Source organism: Mobula birostris, chromosome 22 (genome assembly GCF_030028105.1).
Source record: "Mobula birostris isolate sMobBir1 chromosome 22, sMobBir1.hap1, whole genome shotgun sequence".
Classification (NCBI taxonomy): Eukaryota; Metazoa; Chordata; class Chondrichthyes; order Myliobatiformes; family Myliobatidae; genus Mobula; species Mobula birostris.
The window spans coordinates 16,519,436-16,540,521 of NC_092391.1; the positions used below are offsets into that span (position 1 = coordinate 16,519,436).

Sequence of the window (21,086 nt, forward strand, 5' to 3'; positions counted from 1 at the left end):
CCAAAAAGACTACTGGCTGCAAGAGGTGGTTCAACTTAAGGGGGAATTAATACTTTTGAACAGCTGATATTTCAGTTTTTAAATTTTTTAGTTTTTCATGCTTTACAATGTACCCTGCTTTTTTGTGATAAAAGAAGCATGTTTCACAAATAAAAATTCTGGTTGAAATACCCATTTATTACAAAGGGTTGGGGGCTGAATACTATTTCAAGGCACTGTATTAGGAAATAATACAATGGGGAGTGCTGTTGAGTGAAAGTGACCCTATGGATAGTGCAGTTGTCCAGAGGGCTTTCATGGCAAGACACAGAAGTAGATTGCCAGACCATTCTTCTGCATAGATACTGCTGCTGCCCAGGTTGGGACATGGCCAGATCCGTACTCAGGACCATCTGCATCAGAGTCCTGCGTCAGTGCCACTACACCACCAGTAGTTCTAATTTGTTCTGTACTTCATTTAAATACATAATTTGTTACTCAGTTAAATTAACACACACAGAATGCTAGAGGAAATCAGCAGACCAGTCAGAGTTCCTCCAGCATTGTGTGTGTTGCTTGGATTTGCAGCATTTGCAGATTTTCACTTGTTTACTTAGTTAAATAGTCGTTTGTCTTCTTTTTATACCTTTGTAACTATTTCCATGAAATTTCAACTAATTGGGGCAGCCACTTAATTGGACCAAAATGCAGCAGTCCTGATATTTCCCAATTAACCAGAGCTGTATCATGCATAATATACCATAAAATGAAAACTTAACTTCCAGAACAAAGGACTTTTACAGTATTTGTTTTCTACATTCAGAACTATCCTGTAGACTGCCCAAATCTAATTTTACAATAAAAGTTCAAAGAAAAAGTAAACATTTGAAAACAAAGATATTGTCATTATTTACATGAGACTATGCACTACAGCCAAAAGCAGAATATTTGATTTTTATATTTAAAATGCCACAGAACTATACTGAGTAAATATTCAATTCTATCCTGGTACTTTTGTTACTTTTACATTTCTAAATATAAAAGAAAGGCCTATAAGCACAGCAGTTCGATAAATTTTGTTAGAAACTTTGTTTAAACTTGGATTAAATGTGCATATCCCACAAAGCCATCTGAATGTGGCCTCAAGTAAAATGATTGAGGTATTTAGCTCTACTTTAAAATCTTTCCCTCTCCATTTCTTTCTGTTGATTTGCACAATACACTTAGTCGAGCTACCCTCAGGGCAACAGTAATGTATGAGCAATCTGGAGACATTCGGTTCATGTAATTAATTCCCTACGTTACAACAAAGACTACATTTCCAAAGTACTCAGCCAGATGTGGCATACTTCAATTTAATAATCTTAAAATGTTTGTGTTAATATTACATGTACTTCTGATGAAATCCCAAAAGCCAAACATGTGTTTAAGTTGCATAGAATGAGAAGTGTCGGAAAGAACAAAGATATTTATAAGACCATATGATATAGGAGCAGAATTATGCCATTTGGCCCATTGAGTCTGCTCAGCCATTTCATCATGGCTGATCCAATTTTCCTCTCAGCCCCAATCTCCTGCCTCCTCCCCATATCCCTTCATGCCCTGATCAATCAAGAATCTATCAACCTCTGCCTTAAATATGCATACAGAATTAGCTTTCACAACTGCCTGTGGCAATGAATTCCATAGATTCACAACCCTCTGGCTAAAGAAATTCCTCATTCCACTCTAAAAGAATGACCATCTATTCTGAGGCTGTGTCCTCTGGTCTTAAACTCTCCCACCATAGGAAACATCCTTTCCACAGCCACTCTATCAAGGCTGTTCACCATTCGATAGGTTTCAATGAGGTTACCCCTCAATCTTCTGAAATCCAATGAATACAGGCCCAGGGCCATCAGATGCTCTTCATATGACAAGCCGTTCAAACCTAGAAGCACGTTTGTGAACCTACTTTGAACCCCCTACAGTTTCAGCACATCCTTTCTAAGATAACTGCTCACAATACCCCAAGTGAAACTTCACCAGTGCTTTATAAAGTCTCAGCATTATATCTTTGCTTTTATGTTCTTTTAAAATGAATGCTAACTTTGCATTTGCCTTCCACGCCACAGATCTGACCTGCAAATTAGCCTTTAGGGAATCTTGCACAAACCCTCCCAAGTCCTTCTGTATCTCAGCTTTTTGTATTTTCTCTCCATTTAGAAAATAGTCAACCCTTTCATTTCCTCTACCAAAGTGCATACAGTGCATGACACTGTATTCCATCTACCATTTCTTTGCCCGTTCTCCTAATCAAAGTCCTTCTTTAGCCTCTCTGCTTCCTCAAAGCTACCTGCCCCTCCACCTATCTTCGTATCATCTGCAAACTTTGCAACGAAGCCATCAATTCCATCATCCAAATCACTGATATAATGTAAAAAGAATCGGTCCTAACACATACACCTGTGGATCACCACTAGTCACTGAGTCAACCAAAAAAGACTCCCTTTATTCCCACTCTCTGCCTCCTGCCATCAGCCACTGCTTTATCCATGCTAGATCATCCCTGTATTAACATGGGCTGGTAGCTTAAGCAGCCTCATGTGTGGCACTTTGTCAAAGGCCTTCTGAAAATCCAAATACATATCAACCAATTCTCCTTTGTCTATCCAGCTTGTTATTCCTTCAAAGAATTTCAACAGATTTGTCAGGCAAGATTTTTCCTGGAGGAAACCATGCTGACTCCGAACTATTTTATCACGTGCCTCCAAGTACCCTGACACCTCATCCTTGATAATCAACTCCAACATCTTCCCAACCACTGAGGTCAGACTAACCGACCTATAGTTTCCTTTCTTCTGCCTCTCTCCCTTCTTGAAGAGTGGAGTGACATTTGAAATTTTCCATTCTTCTGTAACCATTCCAGAATTTAGTGATTCTTGAAAGATCATTACTAATGCCTCCACAATCTCTTCAGCCACCTCCTCCCAAACCCTTCGGTGTACACCATCTGGTCCAGGTGACTTATCTACCTTCAGACCTTTCAGTTTCCTGCCAGTGTCCTTTTCCAATCAATTCTGGCCAACTCCTCTCCCATGCCTCTGTAATTCCCTTTACTCCACTGTAATACTGATATATCTGACTTTAGCTTCTTCTTCTCAAAATTCAGGGTGAATTTGATCATATTATGATCACTTGCCCCAAAGAGTTTGTTTTTATTTTTTACCTTAAGCCCTCTAATCAATTCTGGATCATTGCACAGCACTCAATCCAGAATAGTTGATCCCTTAGTGGGCTTGACCACGAGCTGCTCTAAAAAGCCATCTCATAGATATTCTAGAAAACCCCCCTCTTGGAATCCAGCACCAACCTGATTTTCCCAATCTACCTGCATATTGAAATCCCCCATGACTATTGTAACATTGCCCTCTTGGCATGCTATTTCTATACTTTGTAGACCACATCCTTACTACTGTTTGGGGGTCTGTATATAACTCCCATCAGGGTCTTTTTATCTTTACAGTTCCTTAGCTCTATCCACAACAATTCAACATCTTCCATCCCTATGTCACCTCTTTCTAATGATTTGACTTCATTTTTTTTTTACCAACAGAGCAATGCTGCCCCCTCTGCCAGCCTGCCTGGACTTTCGATACAATGTATATCCTTGGATACTGTGCTCCCAGCTATAATCTTCTTTCAGTCATGATTCAATGATGCTTTCAAGACCATACATACCAATCTGTGACTGTGCGACAAGTTCATCTACCTTATTCTGTATACTGCGCACATTTAAATACAACCACTTCAGTCCTGCATTCACCCTTTTTGATTTAGTTCACCTTTTACATTTATTTAGGATACAGTTGAAATCAAGAATGATAAAACAATACAGATTGAGGACATACAGTCTAAAGTAGGATGTGCTAAAGCATGTTACTTGCAGCTTATCTGTCTGAAGAAAGGCTGTGTTGAGCCAGGTAAAAAGACAATACTGTGTGACTTCACCTCATGCTGAGCCTTGACGTAACAATGAAAGAGACAAAAGGCAGAAAGGTTAGAATGGATATAGGACAGAAAATTAAAATGAGGAGCAACTGGAAGCTCAGTCACTCTTGAAGACTGAGCAGATGTCCTGCAAAGCCGGCCTTTGTAATGTAGAGAAGATCACAGCGTGAGCACCATATACAATACATCAAATTGGAAGACGTACAAGTGAATCACTTGGAATGTTTGAGTCCCTGAACAGTGGGAACTGAAGGGGTAAAATGACATGTGTTACACGTGCTGCAACTACAAGAGTAAGCATTGTGAGGAGAGTGGACACTGGAGATAAACGACAAAGTCACAGGGACTTTACATGGAAAGTGTGGGAGGCGATCCATTGAATGTGGAAGTAAGGAATCCATGTTTCTGAATTACATGAAGAGAGAGATCTGGTGGCAGCAGAAGTATGGGAAACAAACCACAAGAAGTTTAAAGCCCTGTCAACTATCAATTCTCCTTTGCCTAGCTTAACATATTTTAATATTGAACTTCTCTAACTCCTCTCACTTTCAAATCCAAAGAGATAAAAAAAAACAGATAAGGTTGGAAATATAAAACATCAGGCAGCAGCTATAAATAGAAAACATACTAGATTGAAGACCATATTAGAAAGAGAGAAAACAATATAGTTCAGAATCTAAATTTTAAGTGGCAGAAAAGATTTCAGAAGACCTTGTCTTATCAAAACAAAGGACATCTGAGGAGGAGGAAGCAGGAGATTGTTCTATGTATTCCACAAAAGAATTTGTCTAGCTATAGCAACACACAAAAAATGCTGGTGGAACGCAGCAGGCCAGGCAGCATCTATAGGAAGAAGTATAGTCAATGTTTCGGGCCGAGACCCTTCGTCTCAGCCCGAAACATCAACTGTACTTCTTCCTATAGCTGCTGCCTGGCCTGCTATGTTCCACCAGCATTTTGTGTGTGTTGCTTGAATTTCCAGCATCTGCAGATTTTCTCATGTTGTCTAGCTATATATCTGATTTGAAGAAAGTGAGTAGAATTGATGAAAGTGAAGAACCCACATGGATCCTGACCGATTGTGATGGAAGAGTCTTTGTTCGAGTACCGCTCTGGTTTCTCACCTCTTTCTCTGATTAGCATTGATACATTCTCTGAATGTATCAATGCTAATTGCACTCAGTTTATCTTCATTCTCCCTTTACGTTCAGTTTATCTGAGCCTTCACTTCGCTTTCTTGACTCTTCCATCTACTTCTAAGAGGACAAATGTGCAACCAACATCCACTACAGCATTATACTGTAGCTCTCGCCATTCAGTCCACAATAACCCTCCCTTTGTAACCAATTGTGATTAACAAACCTTCACAATCCTTTCTCAACATGTATCACAATTTATCAGAATAATAAAACTCAAAAGGCCCTTCAGCCCACCAAATCTGTGATGACCATAGAATACCCACTTATACTAATCCATTTTACTATCCACAGAGTCCATCAACTCTCCATGAGGTCTAGCACCCACAAACACACAGGATAATTTGCAATGAGCAATTAACCTATCCACCCACTCATCTTTGAAACATAGGAGGAAACCAGAGCTAAGGGGTCAGAGAGAATGTGCAGTCTTCACATAGAAAGCACTGGAGGTCAAGGTTGAATATGGGTCACCGGAAGTGGTGAAGCAGCCCTTCTCGATGCTCCATTGTGCCTGATGCTCTTTGTCATTCAGTTTCTTTTGTTCTCCACTCTACCGTTCACAGTCCCTTATTTCTCACCAACATAACACGTTTGATATCCAAGCTCTCAGCTTTGATGAAAACATGAACTTTCAATACTTTCCTCAGCCACAGACACTGCATTGACCATTGAGTATTACTAACATGCTGAGTTTTTTTTTTCCCCAGCATTTGCGGTTTCTCTTTTAGGATTTAGAACTTACTTGTTGAGTCTTGGCCAGGCCTAAAAGCAAGTGCAGTGACGCCTCTGCGAAATGTAAATTCTGTTTGACTCGAAGACTGAGCTCCAAGGTGCTAAGCATTGCAGGAAGAAATGGAACCTTCCGAGTGATGGAAATTAAATGATCACCACTCTCATCCATTTCACAGAGTTCCTTTGCAAGATAGAGAGCTAGCACACATACCTGGGGAAGAAAAAACAGTTACAACAGAGTTCACAGCACATAAGCAATCAGATCATGCTTCTGCTGAATATATAGTTAAACAATTATTTTCTCTCCTTACCCCATCCTTCTGGTCCTTGTGTTGTAATCGTGGGGCACAATCTGTTTCCATACTATCTTTGTCATCAAATAAGCCAGCATCAGTTGTCAGTGCATGATGTGTTTGGTCCAGTAGAACAATCGCTTCGTTATGTATGGTCTCACACACAGTTAGCAGCATTTGAGAATACTGAGGGAAGTCACCAACTAAACAAGATTACAACAGCAAAACTACAAGTCAGTGATAGAAATGAATTTACAAAGCAACACGCATTAGATGTATCTGCATCAAATTAAAGCATATTTTAATTAGATTTCTGAAACCTCCACCCCCGAGTAATATTAGCTTTAAGAATGCCATCTACATGAAATGTTATATCACAACTGTATATCTGCAATTCGTGAAGCAGAAAAACGAAAAAATTCTATTCCAATTATATGAGTTCAGTTAACAAAATAAGATCTACTCAATGTCATGAACTCTTTCCTCTTGGGTAATATAATACAATGCACATTATCGTGACAAACAGTGTGCTAGAGTACCTGACTGACTGCAAAATGGTAACACCTACACCACAGGATTGCAGTGGTTCAAGGAGGTACCATCACAAGGGCAGTCAGAGAAGTTAATGCAGCTCCGGCAGCAACAAAAACACAATGGAGGGAATGGGGAAAGGTCTACATATTAAAATAAATTATGAGCCTCCTACAATCAACCTAATGACTTCCATATTGAAGCAATTGTGATTCTCTATTTTTGCAAAAACAGGAATCACAATATCTTTCATTTGTCCCCTATACTGGTGATCTGAAGAACTGAACATAAAACAGTACAGTACACTACAGGCCCTTCATACCATGATGTTGTGCTGACCTTTTAATGTAGTCCAAGATAAATCCCTTCCACATCACCTTCCATTTTTCATTCATACATGTGCCTATGTAAGAGCCTCTTCAATCTCCCTACTGTAGCTGCCTCCATCACTATCCCTGGCAATATGTTCTACACATCCACCACTGTGTTTAAAAAAAAAAACTACAGGTGCACATTCCTTTATCCAAAATTCTGAAATCCAAAAAGCTCTGAAAATCTTAAGAGACTTTTTCCACTAACAGCTGACGTCACTCAGGTGTGATGTGGCAGCACTAGGAGAGGCCGCCAGATGTCAGTTGTGGCTCAGCGCTCGTACTGGTTACACGTGCATTTGCTGTTCGCTGATATTTTGTGTTCACTGTTGACTTTTGTGTTTAATTTCACTGTGAAAATGTCAAAAAGAGCTGCAGATACCCCTATGGATAACAATGAGAAAAAAAGGCGGCAGCATCTATCATTATCCATAATGCAGAAAGTGGAGTTATTGCAGAAGCTTGATCGTGGTGTGTCTGTGCGGCATCTTACTGAAGAAAACAGTGTCTGAACTACCACTGTATATGATTTAAATACACAGAAAGACAAGTTACTGAAGTTTTATAGCGATAGTGACAGTGACGTTCTACATTTATTCCAATAAGTCATTTACCATGTGTTTGATTTGGTTCGTTTGAAGCCGTATATTTTTATGTTTTATTAAATGTTTTTGTTGGAAATAAATTTTTTCTTGTCATTATTCCCTAAACAATACAGTATAATAACTATTTACAAAGCATCTACATTGTATTAGGTATTATAAGTAATCTAGAGATGATTTAAAGTATACTGGAGAAACATGATGTAATTTGACCTTCCCAAAATTATTCTATTCCTTTTTAATATATGTTGAGAGGAGCGGAGTCGACAACACTAATGGTTCCTTTTTTTTTGATGTTATAAAACAGCCCATGTCTTTTTTTTTCTTAGTTTAGTTGATCAACATTGTTTGAGTTAGTTTTTCTTGTGGGGTATATTTTTTCCCCCCTTTTTCATGGTTTTTTTTCTAAATTTTTTTCTGTATATTACATTTGCATCCTGTATGATTGGGAGGTTTAATACCCATATGTCAACTGGGTTTATATTTAACTATGTTAGTCATAACAATGTAATTCCAACAACTTTGTATCAATACTATGGTACGTTTATCATTATGAAATAATAAAAAGATTGAAAAAGTAAAGTAAAGTATATGGGAGGATGTGCGTAGGTTTGGTGCGCCACCGGGTCCTAAAGTCCACCACACTGAGACAGGTTAAATAAGGGACTTGAGCATATGTGTTTTTTGGTACTGGGGGGGGAGGGGGGTCTGAAATCCAAAAAATACTGAATTTCGAAAATGCAACTGGCTCCAAGGATTTCGGATAAGGGATTGTGGACCTGTACCTCTGACACACCCCCTGTACTTTCCTTCAATCATCTAAAAATTATGCTCCCTTTTGTATTAGCCATTTACACTTTGGGAAAATAGCCTGACCATTCTATTCATGCCTTTTATCAATTTGTACACCTCTATCATGTCATCGATCATCCTCATTTGCTCCAAAGAGAAAAGCCCTAAGCTCACGCGATCTTTCCTCATATGTTCTCTAATCCAGGCAGCATCCTGGTAAATTTCCTCTATACCCTTTCTAGAGCAACCACAACTTTAACGCAATCGTAACTGAAGTGTGGTCTAAATGCCTGTCTTGTACCTCCTCAGAGAGCACTGATCCTTAGCCATCAAGCACAAATCCATAACGTTAACCACAAAGAACATTACAAACTTTTGAAAGAAATCCAAAAAGGAAGCAAAAGTTCCACCTCGTAGTTGCTTGATCTGAAGTGCAATTATGATAGCAGAATATATTTTTGCTTTTGTCTTCTCCATGAAGTACTGGTTGCTCTGTGAGAGGCTCTCTAGAATTTGATCCAAAGGGTCCAGGATTTTAGATAAATTAACAATTGTGCTGAGAAAGGAACAAAGCAGAAACCATTATTCTGTGCCATTTAGTTGTTTTTGGATATGTACATATACTATGATCACTTCTTTAAATTAAATAGAGTAGCAAATTCAAGGCAATGTCCAAAGCTGCAATGCTTCAGCTATATTTCTAGATGCATAATCAGGAAGGATAAATAGCTTCGACCTTTTCTTGGCCAAAATTTTTAAAGATCAACTTTATTTGACACATGCACATGAAAACATACAGTGAAATGCATTACTTGCATTAAATCAAATCAACAAAAATTGTGCTGGGCACTCTGCAAGTGTCGCCATGCTTCCAGCACCAACATGACATGTTCACAACTCTCTAACGCTTATCATACATCATTGGAATGTAGGAGGAAAAAAACATGGACACGGAGAGGACATACAGACAGTGGAGGGAATTGAGTCTCGGTCTTGCAGCTGGTGCTTTAAAGCATTGCGCTAACTGCTGCACTACTTGCTGGTATAAGATATAATCCTAAAATGTATTTTTTAAACTTTGTTTTGACATTTGTGAGCAGCTTTGGCCTACTTATCAAAGAAGAGACACTAGCGAGACTCCAGAGGTCATGAGCATGACCCCAAGAATGAAAGGGCTGATGTTTGAAGAGCGTTTGATGGCTCTGGGGCCTCTACTCGCTGGATTTTAGAAGAATGAGGGGGAATCCCAATGAAACCGATCATATGTTGCAAGGCCTAGATAGACTGGATGTGGAGAGGATACTTCCTAGCGGGGGAAACTAGCACCAGAAGGCACAGCCTCACAACAACAGAGGGATGTCCATTTAGAACAGAGATGAGGCGAAATTTCTTTAGCCAGAGACTGATGAATCTGTAGAATTCATTGCCACAGACAGCTATGCAGGCCAAATCATTTGGTATATTTAAAGCGGAGGTTGATAGGCTGTTGATTAGTCAGGGTGTCAAAGGTTACAGGGAGAAGACAGGAGAATTGGGTTGACAAGGATAATAAATCAACCATGATGGAATGGTGATGCAGACTCGATGGGACGAGTTGCCTAATTCTGCTCCAATTTCTTATGATCTTATTTAAGAACAAATAGGAGGCTACAACAAGAAAAAGATACACATTTACAAATGTTATTACATATAACAGAACACACGATATATTTTAAAATTTGCAAACGATATTCAGTAAAGTCTGTGACATCATTCCAAACACATTGTACATAATCACTCTAATCTTGTCTCCTACCTTTTCCACTGTTTCAGCAGGATTAAAAGCAGTGTTGCGAGCATTGATCCCATTCGCAGGCATGGAGCAGATGAGGTAACTGTCAGCTGACAAAAGAATTATAAGATGAGAGTCAAGCATATAAAAGGTAGTCAAATATCAAACTATAGCACATTTCCAACAAATCCAAATGTTCTTTCAGAATTGAGTGATGCAATTCAAAGTGCTGGATTATTGCTCAAATCTCAAGATCATTGTCAAGACAACAGATTTGCATTCAATTAATTGTGAGAAACACAACAAAATACAGTTAATTGCAAGAAACTCACCAAAACTTTGGTTGTTTCAAGAACATCATGTAGTAATTGCAGCCGGAGTGAACAATCACAAAGATGCATCACCTCCTCCTGTGGAACAAAACAAACTAAAAATCAATATGATTAAAGTTTATTATTACTGACCCAAGTCATGAAATCCGATGATTTGTGGCAGTAGTCCAGTGCAGGCATAACAAATTTAAGTTACAATAAAATAAATAGTGTGAAAGAGAAATAACAAAGTAGGTAGTGTTCATAGGTTCATCGACTGTTGTGATGGTGGAAGGAAAGAAGCTGTTCCTAAAACGATGAGTGAGAGTCTTCAGGCTCTTGTACTTCTCCCCAGTGGTAGTCATGAGAAGAGGGCTATAAAGCTGTTTGGCTATTTTACACTGCACTTTGTTCAGGGTTGGGAGAGCACTATCCACTCTCTGGGTCTAATACCTTGTTGAGGAGGGACTCTATATTAATGTTCCAGAGACTGACTTCAATTCAACAGTTGCTCACTGACTTCCTCAGGTTTTGGGGTAAACAGCTTAAGATAGCTATTGACTGTACATACTACTTCTTGTGAGGGAGCAGCAACCTCCCCTCTGTCCCTGCTGTTTCTTTTTGTTTTAGTATTTGTGAAAATTGCCAAGGGTCAGTAGAGAGCCACTGCTTTCCTAACTGCCTATCAAGAGTCATAGAGTAGTACAGCACGGATACAGGCCCTTTTGTCCAACCAGTCCACAGTGCCTACTGAGCTAGTCCCAATTTCCTGTGGTTGGCCCATATCCTTTTCAGCCCCATCTCTCCAAGTACCTATCGAAGTGCTCCTTAAATGAAACACAGAAAACCTACAGCACAATACAGGCCCTTCGGCCCACAAAGCTGTGCCAAACATGTCCTTACCTTAGAACTACCTAGGCTTATCCACAGCTCTCTATTTTTCGAAGCTCCATGTATCCATCCAAGAGCCTCTTAAAAGACCCTATCGTATCTGCCTCCACCACCGCTGCCGCCAGCCCATTCCACGCACTCACCACTCTCTGCGTAAAAAACTTACCCATGACATCTCCTCTGTACCTACTTCCAAGCACCTTAAAACTATGCCCTCTCGAGTTAGCCATTTCAGCCCTGGGAAAATGTCTCTGACTACCCACACGATGAATGCCTCTCATAATCTTATACAACTCTATCAGGACACCTCTCATCCTCTGCCACTCCAAGGAAAAAAGGTCAAGTTCACTCAACCTATTCTCATAAGGCATGCTCCCCAATCCAGGCAACATCCTTGTAAATCTCCTCTGCATCCTTGCTATGGTTTCCACATCCTTCCTGTAGTGAGGTGACCAAAATTGAGCACAATATTCCAAGTGGGGTCTGACCAGGGTCCTATATAGCTGCAACATTACCTCTCGGCTCTTAAACTCAACCCCACGACTGATGAAGACCAATACACCATATGCCTTCTTAACCACAGAGTCAACCTGTGCAGCAGCTTTGAGTGTCCTATGGACTTGGACCCCAAGATCCCTCTGATCCTCCACACTGCCAAGAGTCTTGCCATTAATGCTATATTCTTCTATCATATTTGACCTACCAAAATGAACCACCTCACACTTACCTGGGTTGAACTCCATCTGCCACTTCTCAGCCCAGTTTTGCATCCTATCAATGTCCCACTGTAACCCCTGACAGCCCTCTACACTATCCACAACACCCCTAACCTTTGTGTCATCAGCAAATTTACTAACCCATCCCTCCACTTCCACATCCAGGTCATTTATAAAAAAAATCACAATGAGTATGGGTCCCAGAACAGATTTCTGAGGCACACCACTAGTCAGCAGCCTCCATGCAGAATATGACCCATCTACAACCACTCTTTGCCTTCTGTGGGCAAGCCAGTTCTGGATCCACAAAGCAAGGTCCCCTTGGATCCCATGCGTCCTTACTTTCTCAATAAGGCTTGCATGGGGTACCTTATCAAATGCCTTGCTAAAATCCATATACACTACATCTACTACTCTACCTTCATCAATGTGTTTAGTCACATCCTAAAAAAATTCAATCAGGCTTGTAAGGCATGACCTGCCTTTGACAATGTCACGCTGACTATTCCTAATCATATTCTGCCTCTCCAAATGTTTACGAATCCTGTCTCTCAGGATCTTCTCCATCAACTTACCAACCACTCTAGTAAGACTCACTGATCTATAATTTCCTGGGCTCTCCCTACTCCCTTTCTTGAATAAGGAAACAACATCCGCAACCCTCCAATCCTCTGGAACCTCTCCCATCCTCATTGATGACGCAAAGATCATTGCCAGAGGCTCAGCAGTCTCCTCCCTCACTTCCCACATTAGCCTGAGGTATATCCCGTCCAGTCCCGGTGACTTATCCAACTTGACACTTTCCAAAAGCTCCAGCACAACATCTTCCTTAATATCAACATGCTCAAGCTTTTCAGTCCGCTGCAAGTCATTCCTACAATCGCCAAGATCCTTTTTGTAGTGAATACTGAAGCAAAGTATTCATTAAGTACCTCTGCTATCTCCTCTGGTTCCATACACACTTTACCACTGTCACACTTGATTGGTCCTATTCTCTCATGTCTTATCCTCTTGCTCTTCACATACCTGTAGAATGCCTCGGGATTTTCCTTAATCCTGTCCACCAAGGCCTTCTTATGGCCCCTTCTGGCTCTCCTAATTTCATTCTTAAGCTCCTTCCTGATAGCCTTATAATCTTCTAGATCGCTATCACTACCTAGTTTTTTTTTAACCTTTCCTAAGCTCTTTTCTTCTTGACTAGATTTACAACAGCCTTTGTACACCACGGTTCCTGTACCCTACCATCCTTTCCCTTTCAGAACATATCTATGCAGAACCCCACACAAATATCCCCTGAACATTTGCCACATTTCTTCCGTACGGTTGACAGAAAACATGTTTCCAATTTATGCTTCCAAGTTCCTGCCTGTAGTCTCATATTTCTCCTTACTCCAGTTAAACGTTTCCCTTACTTGTCTGTTCCTATCCCTCTCCAATGCTATGGTAAAAGAAATAGAATTGTGATCACTATCTCCAAAATGCTCTCCCACTGAAAGACCTGACACCTGACCAGCTTCATTTCCCAATATCAGATCAAGTACAGCCTCTCCTCTTGTAGACTTATCTGCATATTATGTCAAGAAATCTTCCTGTACACAGCTAACAAACTTCACCCCATCTAAACCCCTCACTCTAAGGAGATGCCAATCATTATTTGGGAAATTAAAATTTCCCACCACGACAACCCTATTATTATTACTCCTTTCTGACTCCCTATCTGCTCCTCGATGTCCCTGTTACTATTGGGTGGTCTATAAAAAGCACTGAGTAGAGTTATTGTCCTATTCTTAACTTCCACCCACAGAGACTCCGTAGACAATCCCTCCATGATTTCCTCCTTTTCTGCAGCCTGACACTATCTCTGATCAGCAGTGCCATGCCCCCACCTCTTTTGCCTCCCTCCCTGTCCTTTCTGAAACATCTAAAGCCTGACACTTGAAGTAGCCATTCCTGCCCCTGAGCTATCCCTGTAATGGCCACAACTTCATAGCTCCAAGTGCTGATCCACGCTCCAAGCTCATCTGCTTAATTCATAATACCCCTCGCATTAAAATAGACACATCTCAAACCATCTGTCTGAGTGCGCCACTTCTCTATCACCTGCCTATCGTCCCTTTCGCACTGTCTCCAAGCTTTCTCTATTTGTGATCCAACCTCCCTTTCCTCCGTTACTTCAGTTTGGTTCTCACCCCCCAGCAATTCTAGTTTAAACTCTCCCCAATAGCCTTGTGCAAACCTCCCTGCCAGGATATTAGTCCCCCTCACATTCAAGTGCAACCTGTCCTTTTTGTACAGGTCACACCTGCCCCATAAGAGGTCCCAATGATCCAGAAATCTGAATCCCTGCCCCCTGCTTCAATCCCTCAGCCACACATTTATCCTCCACCTTATTCTATTCCTATACTCACTGCCATGTGGCACAGGCAGTAATCCATGGATTACTACCTTTGAGGTCCTGCTTCTCAATTTCCTTCCTAACTCCCTGTAGTCTGCTTTCAGAACCTCCTCCCTCTTCCTACCTATGTCATAGATAGGAACATATTGTTGCTGTCTCACCACTCATTCCTGAGTTCATTCCATATACTCTCCTGGTGAAGAGTCACCCCTCAGGTCTCTTTTAAATCTTTCACCACTCACCTTAACTCTACGCTCCATGGTTTTAGACTCTCCTATCCTGGGGAAAAGATTGTTACCATCCTGCTTATTCATGCTTTTCATAATTTTTAAACACTTCCTTAAGGCATTGTTTCTCAACTGTGGAACACAGACTCCTTGTTTGATGGTATAGATCCAAGACATGAAAAAAAGGTTGGGATGCCTGCTCCAAGGTCTTCTCGAATTCTCCTACATTCCAAGGAATAAAAAACTAGCCTGGTCAACCTCTCCCTCTTACCCAGGCCTTCCAATTCCTGCAACATCATCATAAATCTTTTCTGCACTTTCTCCAGTTTAACCACATCTTTCCTATAAAAGGGTGACCAAAACTGCACACAAATTTCCAACTGCAGCCTCACTAACGACTTATACCAAGTGCAACATAATGTTCCAACTCCTATACTCAATATATTGGGTTGTAAGAGGTCATAGCTTTCATATTCAGGTGACTGAAAACTTGAAGGTGCAGTGAAATGTGAAAAGGAGATGTAAGCAGACCAGCATATGAAATTTAATGCAGAGAAATGTGAATTGTTGCATTTTGATAGTCAGAATGAGAGAAGCCATATAGCTGAGAAAACCCAACTGTAAAAAGGTTACAAGAATAGAAAAATCTGTACGTATTTTCACATAGTTTATTGAAAGTTCATTGAAAATGATTGGCAGGATAAATTACTGCTTAATATAAAAGTGTGAGGGATTCTGGACTCTGAGTTAGGGCAAAGACTACATGTGCAAGGAGGTGATGATGAAACTTTCAAAAATACTAGTTTGGCTACAACATTATTATATCCAGGACTATATACTTCCAGAAAGATAAATGCTTTTGTGCCAATTAAATCCAAAGGAGTTGTTCTTCATTAAAAAAAAGAGAAGACTGCAAGGGAATAATGAAATAATGAATAAAGCAGATTATCAAGATAAAAAAGGATGCTTCCACCAAAGCTTCAAGATGTAAGGAATAAAGGTAATGGACAAAAAACAAAAAAAATGCACACTGTAATGGAGACATTTAATTTTAGCATTTAAAATGGACCCAGTTAAGTATCTGAGAAGAAGACTGTAAGATGATCAGTTACAAATCCGATAGTCTTGATGGCAGAATGCCCACCTTCCATGCTGAAACCATTCTGGAATTCAGCATCTGGTATCCAGCAAACTGGAATGGAGACAAGAGATTGAATACCATCATGACAGATGGTAATTTAAATAAAATCAATGAAACCTATTTGGAATTGAAAGTCATTATCATTCCTGGTGACCATTAAGCTTCCATATTGTTAGTAAAGGCCAACTAGCTTACCAATGTCCTATAGGAAAGAACATTAATGTCAATCTTCTCTAAATTCACCAGTGTGATTGATTCTTTTATATTGTTTGAAATGGTCTTGCAAGCTATGTTATTCAAAGCACAATAGACCTGGACTCTGACCTATAGATTCCATCTACAAACATAGAAAAGCAAGTACAAATACCCAGTTCCTTGCAAAGTATTTAGAGAATTTTAGTAAATAACTGCAAATAATTGCAATTTTCTTAAACATTTAAAAACTGCTCCACTGATCTCAATTACATGGACATTTATTTTGCAGCTCAACATCACAACCAGAATTAATTCCTTTTTGATTAACTTGGGCATTTTGACAATGTTCTAATACTGTATTTATATTCTTTATCAGATATCAATCCAATCTGAACAAACTGGGCACCAATTGCAATAGCATCATTTTGTAGCAATATTTCAGGCATTTGGGAAATGTCCAGATTCTGAACACGCATTGATTTGAGGCCACAGTCTGGCCATCAGAGTAACAGCCATTGAAGCTGTGCCTGAAAACAGGCATCTTCTAACCTCAGTATCCCGAACACACGATAGCATACAAGATATATAAATTTAATGCTTACGTAGCTGGTAGCCAGAACAAGAAACATTCTCCATGCTGAGATCAACTTTTGGAATTCGAGAAATGTTGAGGCTCCATCAGTATCTGCTTCCGTCATATAGATGACAAGAGACTTGATATATTCAGACCAATATTCATATCGTTTCTTATCAAAGAACATTTTCAATGTGTTCTTTAGAGTCTGGTCCAGAGAACCTCTAATGGTATGAAAAACATAAAATTTAGAAATAGCCTCTTATAAATTCACTTATTCATTGCACTTTTATGCCAACCAGTAGAAAATCAATGAAACAACCTTTACATGAGATAGGTTTGTGATAAAGAGTAACGATCAAGAATAAACAAACGGAATAAATATCAAATAAAGATGCCCTTTCCCTCAACAAGATTATCTAAATCACATCAGGAAAATAACTAATGGAAAGAAGAAAATCCTATAAGTTATGCATATCTAAGCCAAAACTGCCTGAAGATAAGGTTTTGAATTTGTTCTAAGGCTGCAATTAAGATAGACCTTCAACACCATACACAATTCCATCAACTAAATGTTATTTTTACTTCTTAGACACCTCAACAACTGAACGGAACAAATGAAACTAGTAAAGACTGAAGTGGAGTGATAAGATGCTGTGGTCAAACATTCTAGTTAAACAATTTCTATATTGCTAACATGCAAGCAGGCACAGTAATCAACGCAATAATGACAAAAGATTTGACAGATGTTCCAATCATGAAAGGTCATGATGGAGAAGGTTTTAATACTGGCAGAAGGGTTAAGGATCACTGGACAGAGACTCCTAAGTGATTACCAAAAGAGCCAGTGGTGACATGAAAAAAACCTGTCCTTAAACAGGTCATGATATTAACTTTAGTAATTGAAATGGTGGGAGAAAGGGACTCAACTTTTGCTTTCAAAAGAGCGAGAAAACTTGCAGGGCTATGAAAGAAATACCTGGCAAGAACAACTGATCAGATCAGAGCTAGCATAGATAAATTAAATAGCCACCTTCCAAGCTGTAACAATTCTATGATTTTATGGAAAAGTCAAGACAGAAATGCTTCTGAAATGCAATTCACTTAAGCCAGAGACTTTGGTCAGTTTGAAGCACCTCAGCAAAAATTTACAGAACTAGTGATAACTTATAAAATAACAATGATCAACAAAGAGAAAGGTTAGTGCTTCAAAATCAATAAGAGGTGTACCTGACAACATAGTATATTTCCAAGCAGATTATCTTCAGAGTGAAGGCACAGGTTTCGAGGACACTCTTCTATGGAGTACAACCAAAATTAATTAAGCAAAAATTAATAAAACTACAATATTTAGAAAGGTAACAAATATTACTTATACCCAGGTACCATTAAGCTAGCTTTAGAGATGGTGAAAAATGGAGAGAGTTTAGAAGACTGGCCTTTCAATGCAATTTTCATGAAGTAAACACCCCAGATTTTATGAAAACCATTGCAGATATGCAGAAGTATCAATTAACAAAGTTAGGAAGCTGCAAAGGCAATTTTAACAGTTGAGAAATTAACAGTAAGATCTTGTCCTTGACATTCACCGGCTAGATCTAGCTGTTGACCTCAATGGTGCGAGGGCATTCTCCGGAGAATAAAAGAGCAGACTACTACAAATTAGATCATACCTCTGTAATGTCAGAGGGTGCTGGCAACTCTCCAAACAGCACAGATGTCAAATTTTCCCAAAATCGATCCCTGGAAAATAAAATTAATCCATCATCTTGTGTTTGTAAGCACAAAGAATCTGTAGATATAAACACCTTTACAATGAAGGTCCGATTTCAATAATATTACAGGGACCCCTACCCTGTCCCAAGTGAATTATTTGATTGCATGAAGTATTCATGACAAAGTAGGTGAATTAATGGCACAAACAGGGATAAATGCATAGAATCAAACAGCAAATTCAGAGGCATGATTGTTAAAGTGACCATTGTTGGGACTTAAATATTTTGTGATGCTTAACGTTTAGAATACAAAAAAATGTTAAAGTAAGGGTATAACACAATACAGGCAGACAACAGGAAGGATCTCAACAGAGAAGTAAAATCAATTTGGGTGCAGCTCAGAAACAGCAAGTGGCAGAAAACATTGGTGCGAGTTTATCTACATACTTTCCCAGTTTGATAATGTAGTTGTTCCTCTCCATGCCTTGCGGCGCATTGGGCAGCAACCTTGCACTTTCTTTAGCATTTGTCCATTTTTTTTTATATGAGGCCAAGTTGCTAGCTTGACGCTCAACCCAGCACAGATGGAAAGAGCACAAGAAGCTAGCTGGATTCAAACCCAGGCCCACTCGCTTCAAGGTCCATTGCAGATGCCACCACACCACCAGCTGGCTATATGGTAATGTAGGACACATTTAAAAAAGCCATAGTATCCATAACAAAGGTACAGTCAGCCCTCCTTATCTGTAAGTTCCACATGCGTGAATTCAACCAACCACGAATCGAGAAAACCCGGAAGTGCTCTTCCAGCACGTTGTTCGAACATGTACAGACTTTTTTTTTTCTTGTCACTATTCCCTAAACAATGCAGTATAACAACTATTTACATAGCATTTACATTGTATTAGGTATTATAAGTAATCTAGAGATGATTTAAAGCATATGGGAGGATGTGCGTAGGTTATCGTGGATCGGGATCGGAAAAAAACCGGAAGTTCTCTTACTAAGTAAGTCAGAACAGGTACATCCGGTATTATTTAGCATCAGTTAGTTAAACGTTTGTCCTAGTATATATTTTACCTTTCTATGCATATAAAACACTTAAGAAACATATGTTTCAGTGCCGGGCTCAGGAATGGAAATTCCCGAGTTCGATCTAGTGACAGACCGCTCCTGAGCGCGCTCTCCATTGTGCCAGGTTGATGTGGAGGATCAAAAACCCAAAACCCTAAAACCCAATAATTAAACCACTGCGTTGCTTAGTAATAATTGTAGCTTTCATCGGGGCAGGGCTTTTCTCACTTTATCCTTTAAAATTGTTCCAATTGTTGACCGACTGTAGCCTAAAGCTTTTCCAATGACCGATGGTGTTTCACCTCTTTCCGATTGCTTTATTATTTCTACTTTATTTTGAATCGTGATCGTGATTATTTTTGTGAACAGAAACACTGCGGATTCAGAGCTCCGCCGCTGGGTCCTAATGTCCACCACACTGAGACAGGTTAAATAAGGTCCGGGGTTCCACTGGGTCCTAAGGTCCACCGCATTCAGACAGATTGAATAAGGGACTTGAGCATCTGCGTCTTTTGGTATCGCGCGAGGGGTTCCGGAACCAATCCCTCGCGGATAAGTAGGACCGACTGTACTACTATAATTAAATGGGACTTAATTTACATTGTGACTGGGCAAGATAAAGTATCAGTAATAGCATGAAGTATTCATGGCAGGTAAAAACAAAATGTTTTTCTAAATCAGTCTGTTGAGGAACCAACAAATAAACTGGGTATTTCAGTTAATGTGCAATGAGACAAGAATACATTTCTTATCTAATAGGGTACAGTGATCAAAACACAATAGCACTTCAAATCTGAATAAAGCAAACTGCAAAGATGTGAGACTCAATTGGACTATGATGTATGATTGATTGATTGAGATAGAGCAGAGCATGCACGCCCTTCCGACTCTTTGAGCCACACCGCCCAGCAACCTCTGATTTAACTCTAGCCTAATCACAGGATAATTCACAGTGACCAATTAACCTACCAACTGGCATGTCTTTGGACTGTGAGAGGAAAGTGGAGCAGCCGGAGGAAATCCGCATGGTCATGTGGAGAATACACAATCTCCTTACAGACAGTGGCAGGAACTTAGATTAAAAGATTAAGTAAACAAACAGCAACTCAGTTTTGAAGCATTAATACACCATTTACAAGTAAAATATAACCTCGTAAGGCAAAACAAAACAAGAAGAAAAGTGCTCCAACTAAGTTAAAGGTAGCACTAGATCAAAGGAAAAGGTTTAGTACATTGCCCAAAAAGCAAGCCAGCCTAAGGAAACATTTCAGAATTCAGTGGAGGACCAAAGCACTGATAGAGAAAGCAGAAGACAAAGCTAATGAGAAACATTAAAACAGACTATAAATACATCTATTTATACAAAATATATAATTATATTTTCTATCTTTCATTTAAATAGATGCTAGATCCCCAGCTGTTTCCAATCTGTATCAATGATCTGGATCAGCAGTTCAAGTGTAATATTTCCAAGTTTGTTCATTATACAACACTTGGTGGCAGTATGGGTACAGGAGGATGTTGAGAGACTTTAAGGGTATACAGGGCAAGTTAAATAAATCAACCGGGACAAGGCAGATGGAATAC

The 21,086-nt window shown here is 39.6% G+C and overlaps 1 protein-coding gene across 2 annotated transcripts in view; it reads right to left on the reverse strand.

Annotated features, from left to right (window-relative positions):
• nup188 (nucleoporin 188) overlaps nt 1–21,086 on the reverse strand; it is a 107,355-nt gene that overhangs the window by 18,388 nt on the left and 67,881 nt on the right. For both annotated transcript variants that reach the window (XM_072240116.1, XM_072240114.1), the window contains exons 29-36: nt 18,384–18,453; nt 17,941–18,008; nt 16,739–16,934; nt 10,593–10,670; nt 10,285–10,370; nt 8,900–9,045; nt 6,212–6,396; nt 5,911–6,111 (exon numbers count right to left, since the gene is read on the reverse strand). In XM_072240116.1, coding sequence (XP_072096217.1) covers nt 5,911–6,111; nt 6,212–6,396; nt 8,900–9,045; nt 10,285–10,370; nt 10,593–10,670; nt 16,739–16,934; nt 17,941–18,008; nt 18,384–18,453 — 1,030 coding nt within the window. The remainder of the gene's footprint in view (nt 1–5,910; nt 6,112–6,211; nt 6,397–8,899; nt 9,046–10,284; nt 10,371–10,592; nt 10,671–16,738; nt 16,935–17,940; nt 18,009–18,383; nt 18,454–21,086) is intronic.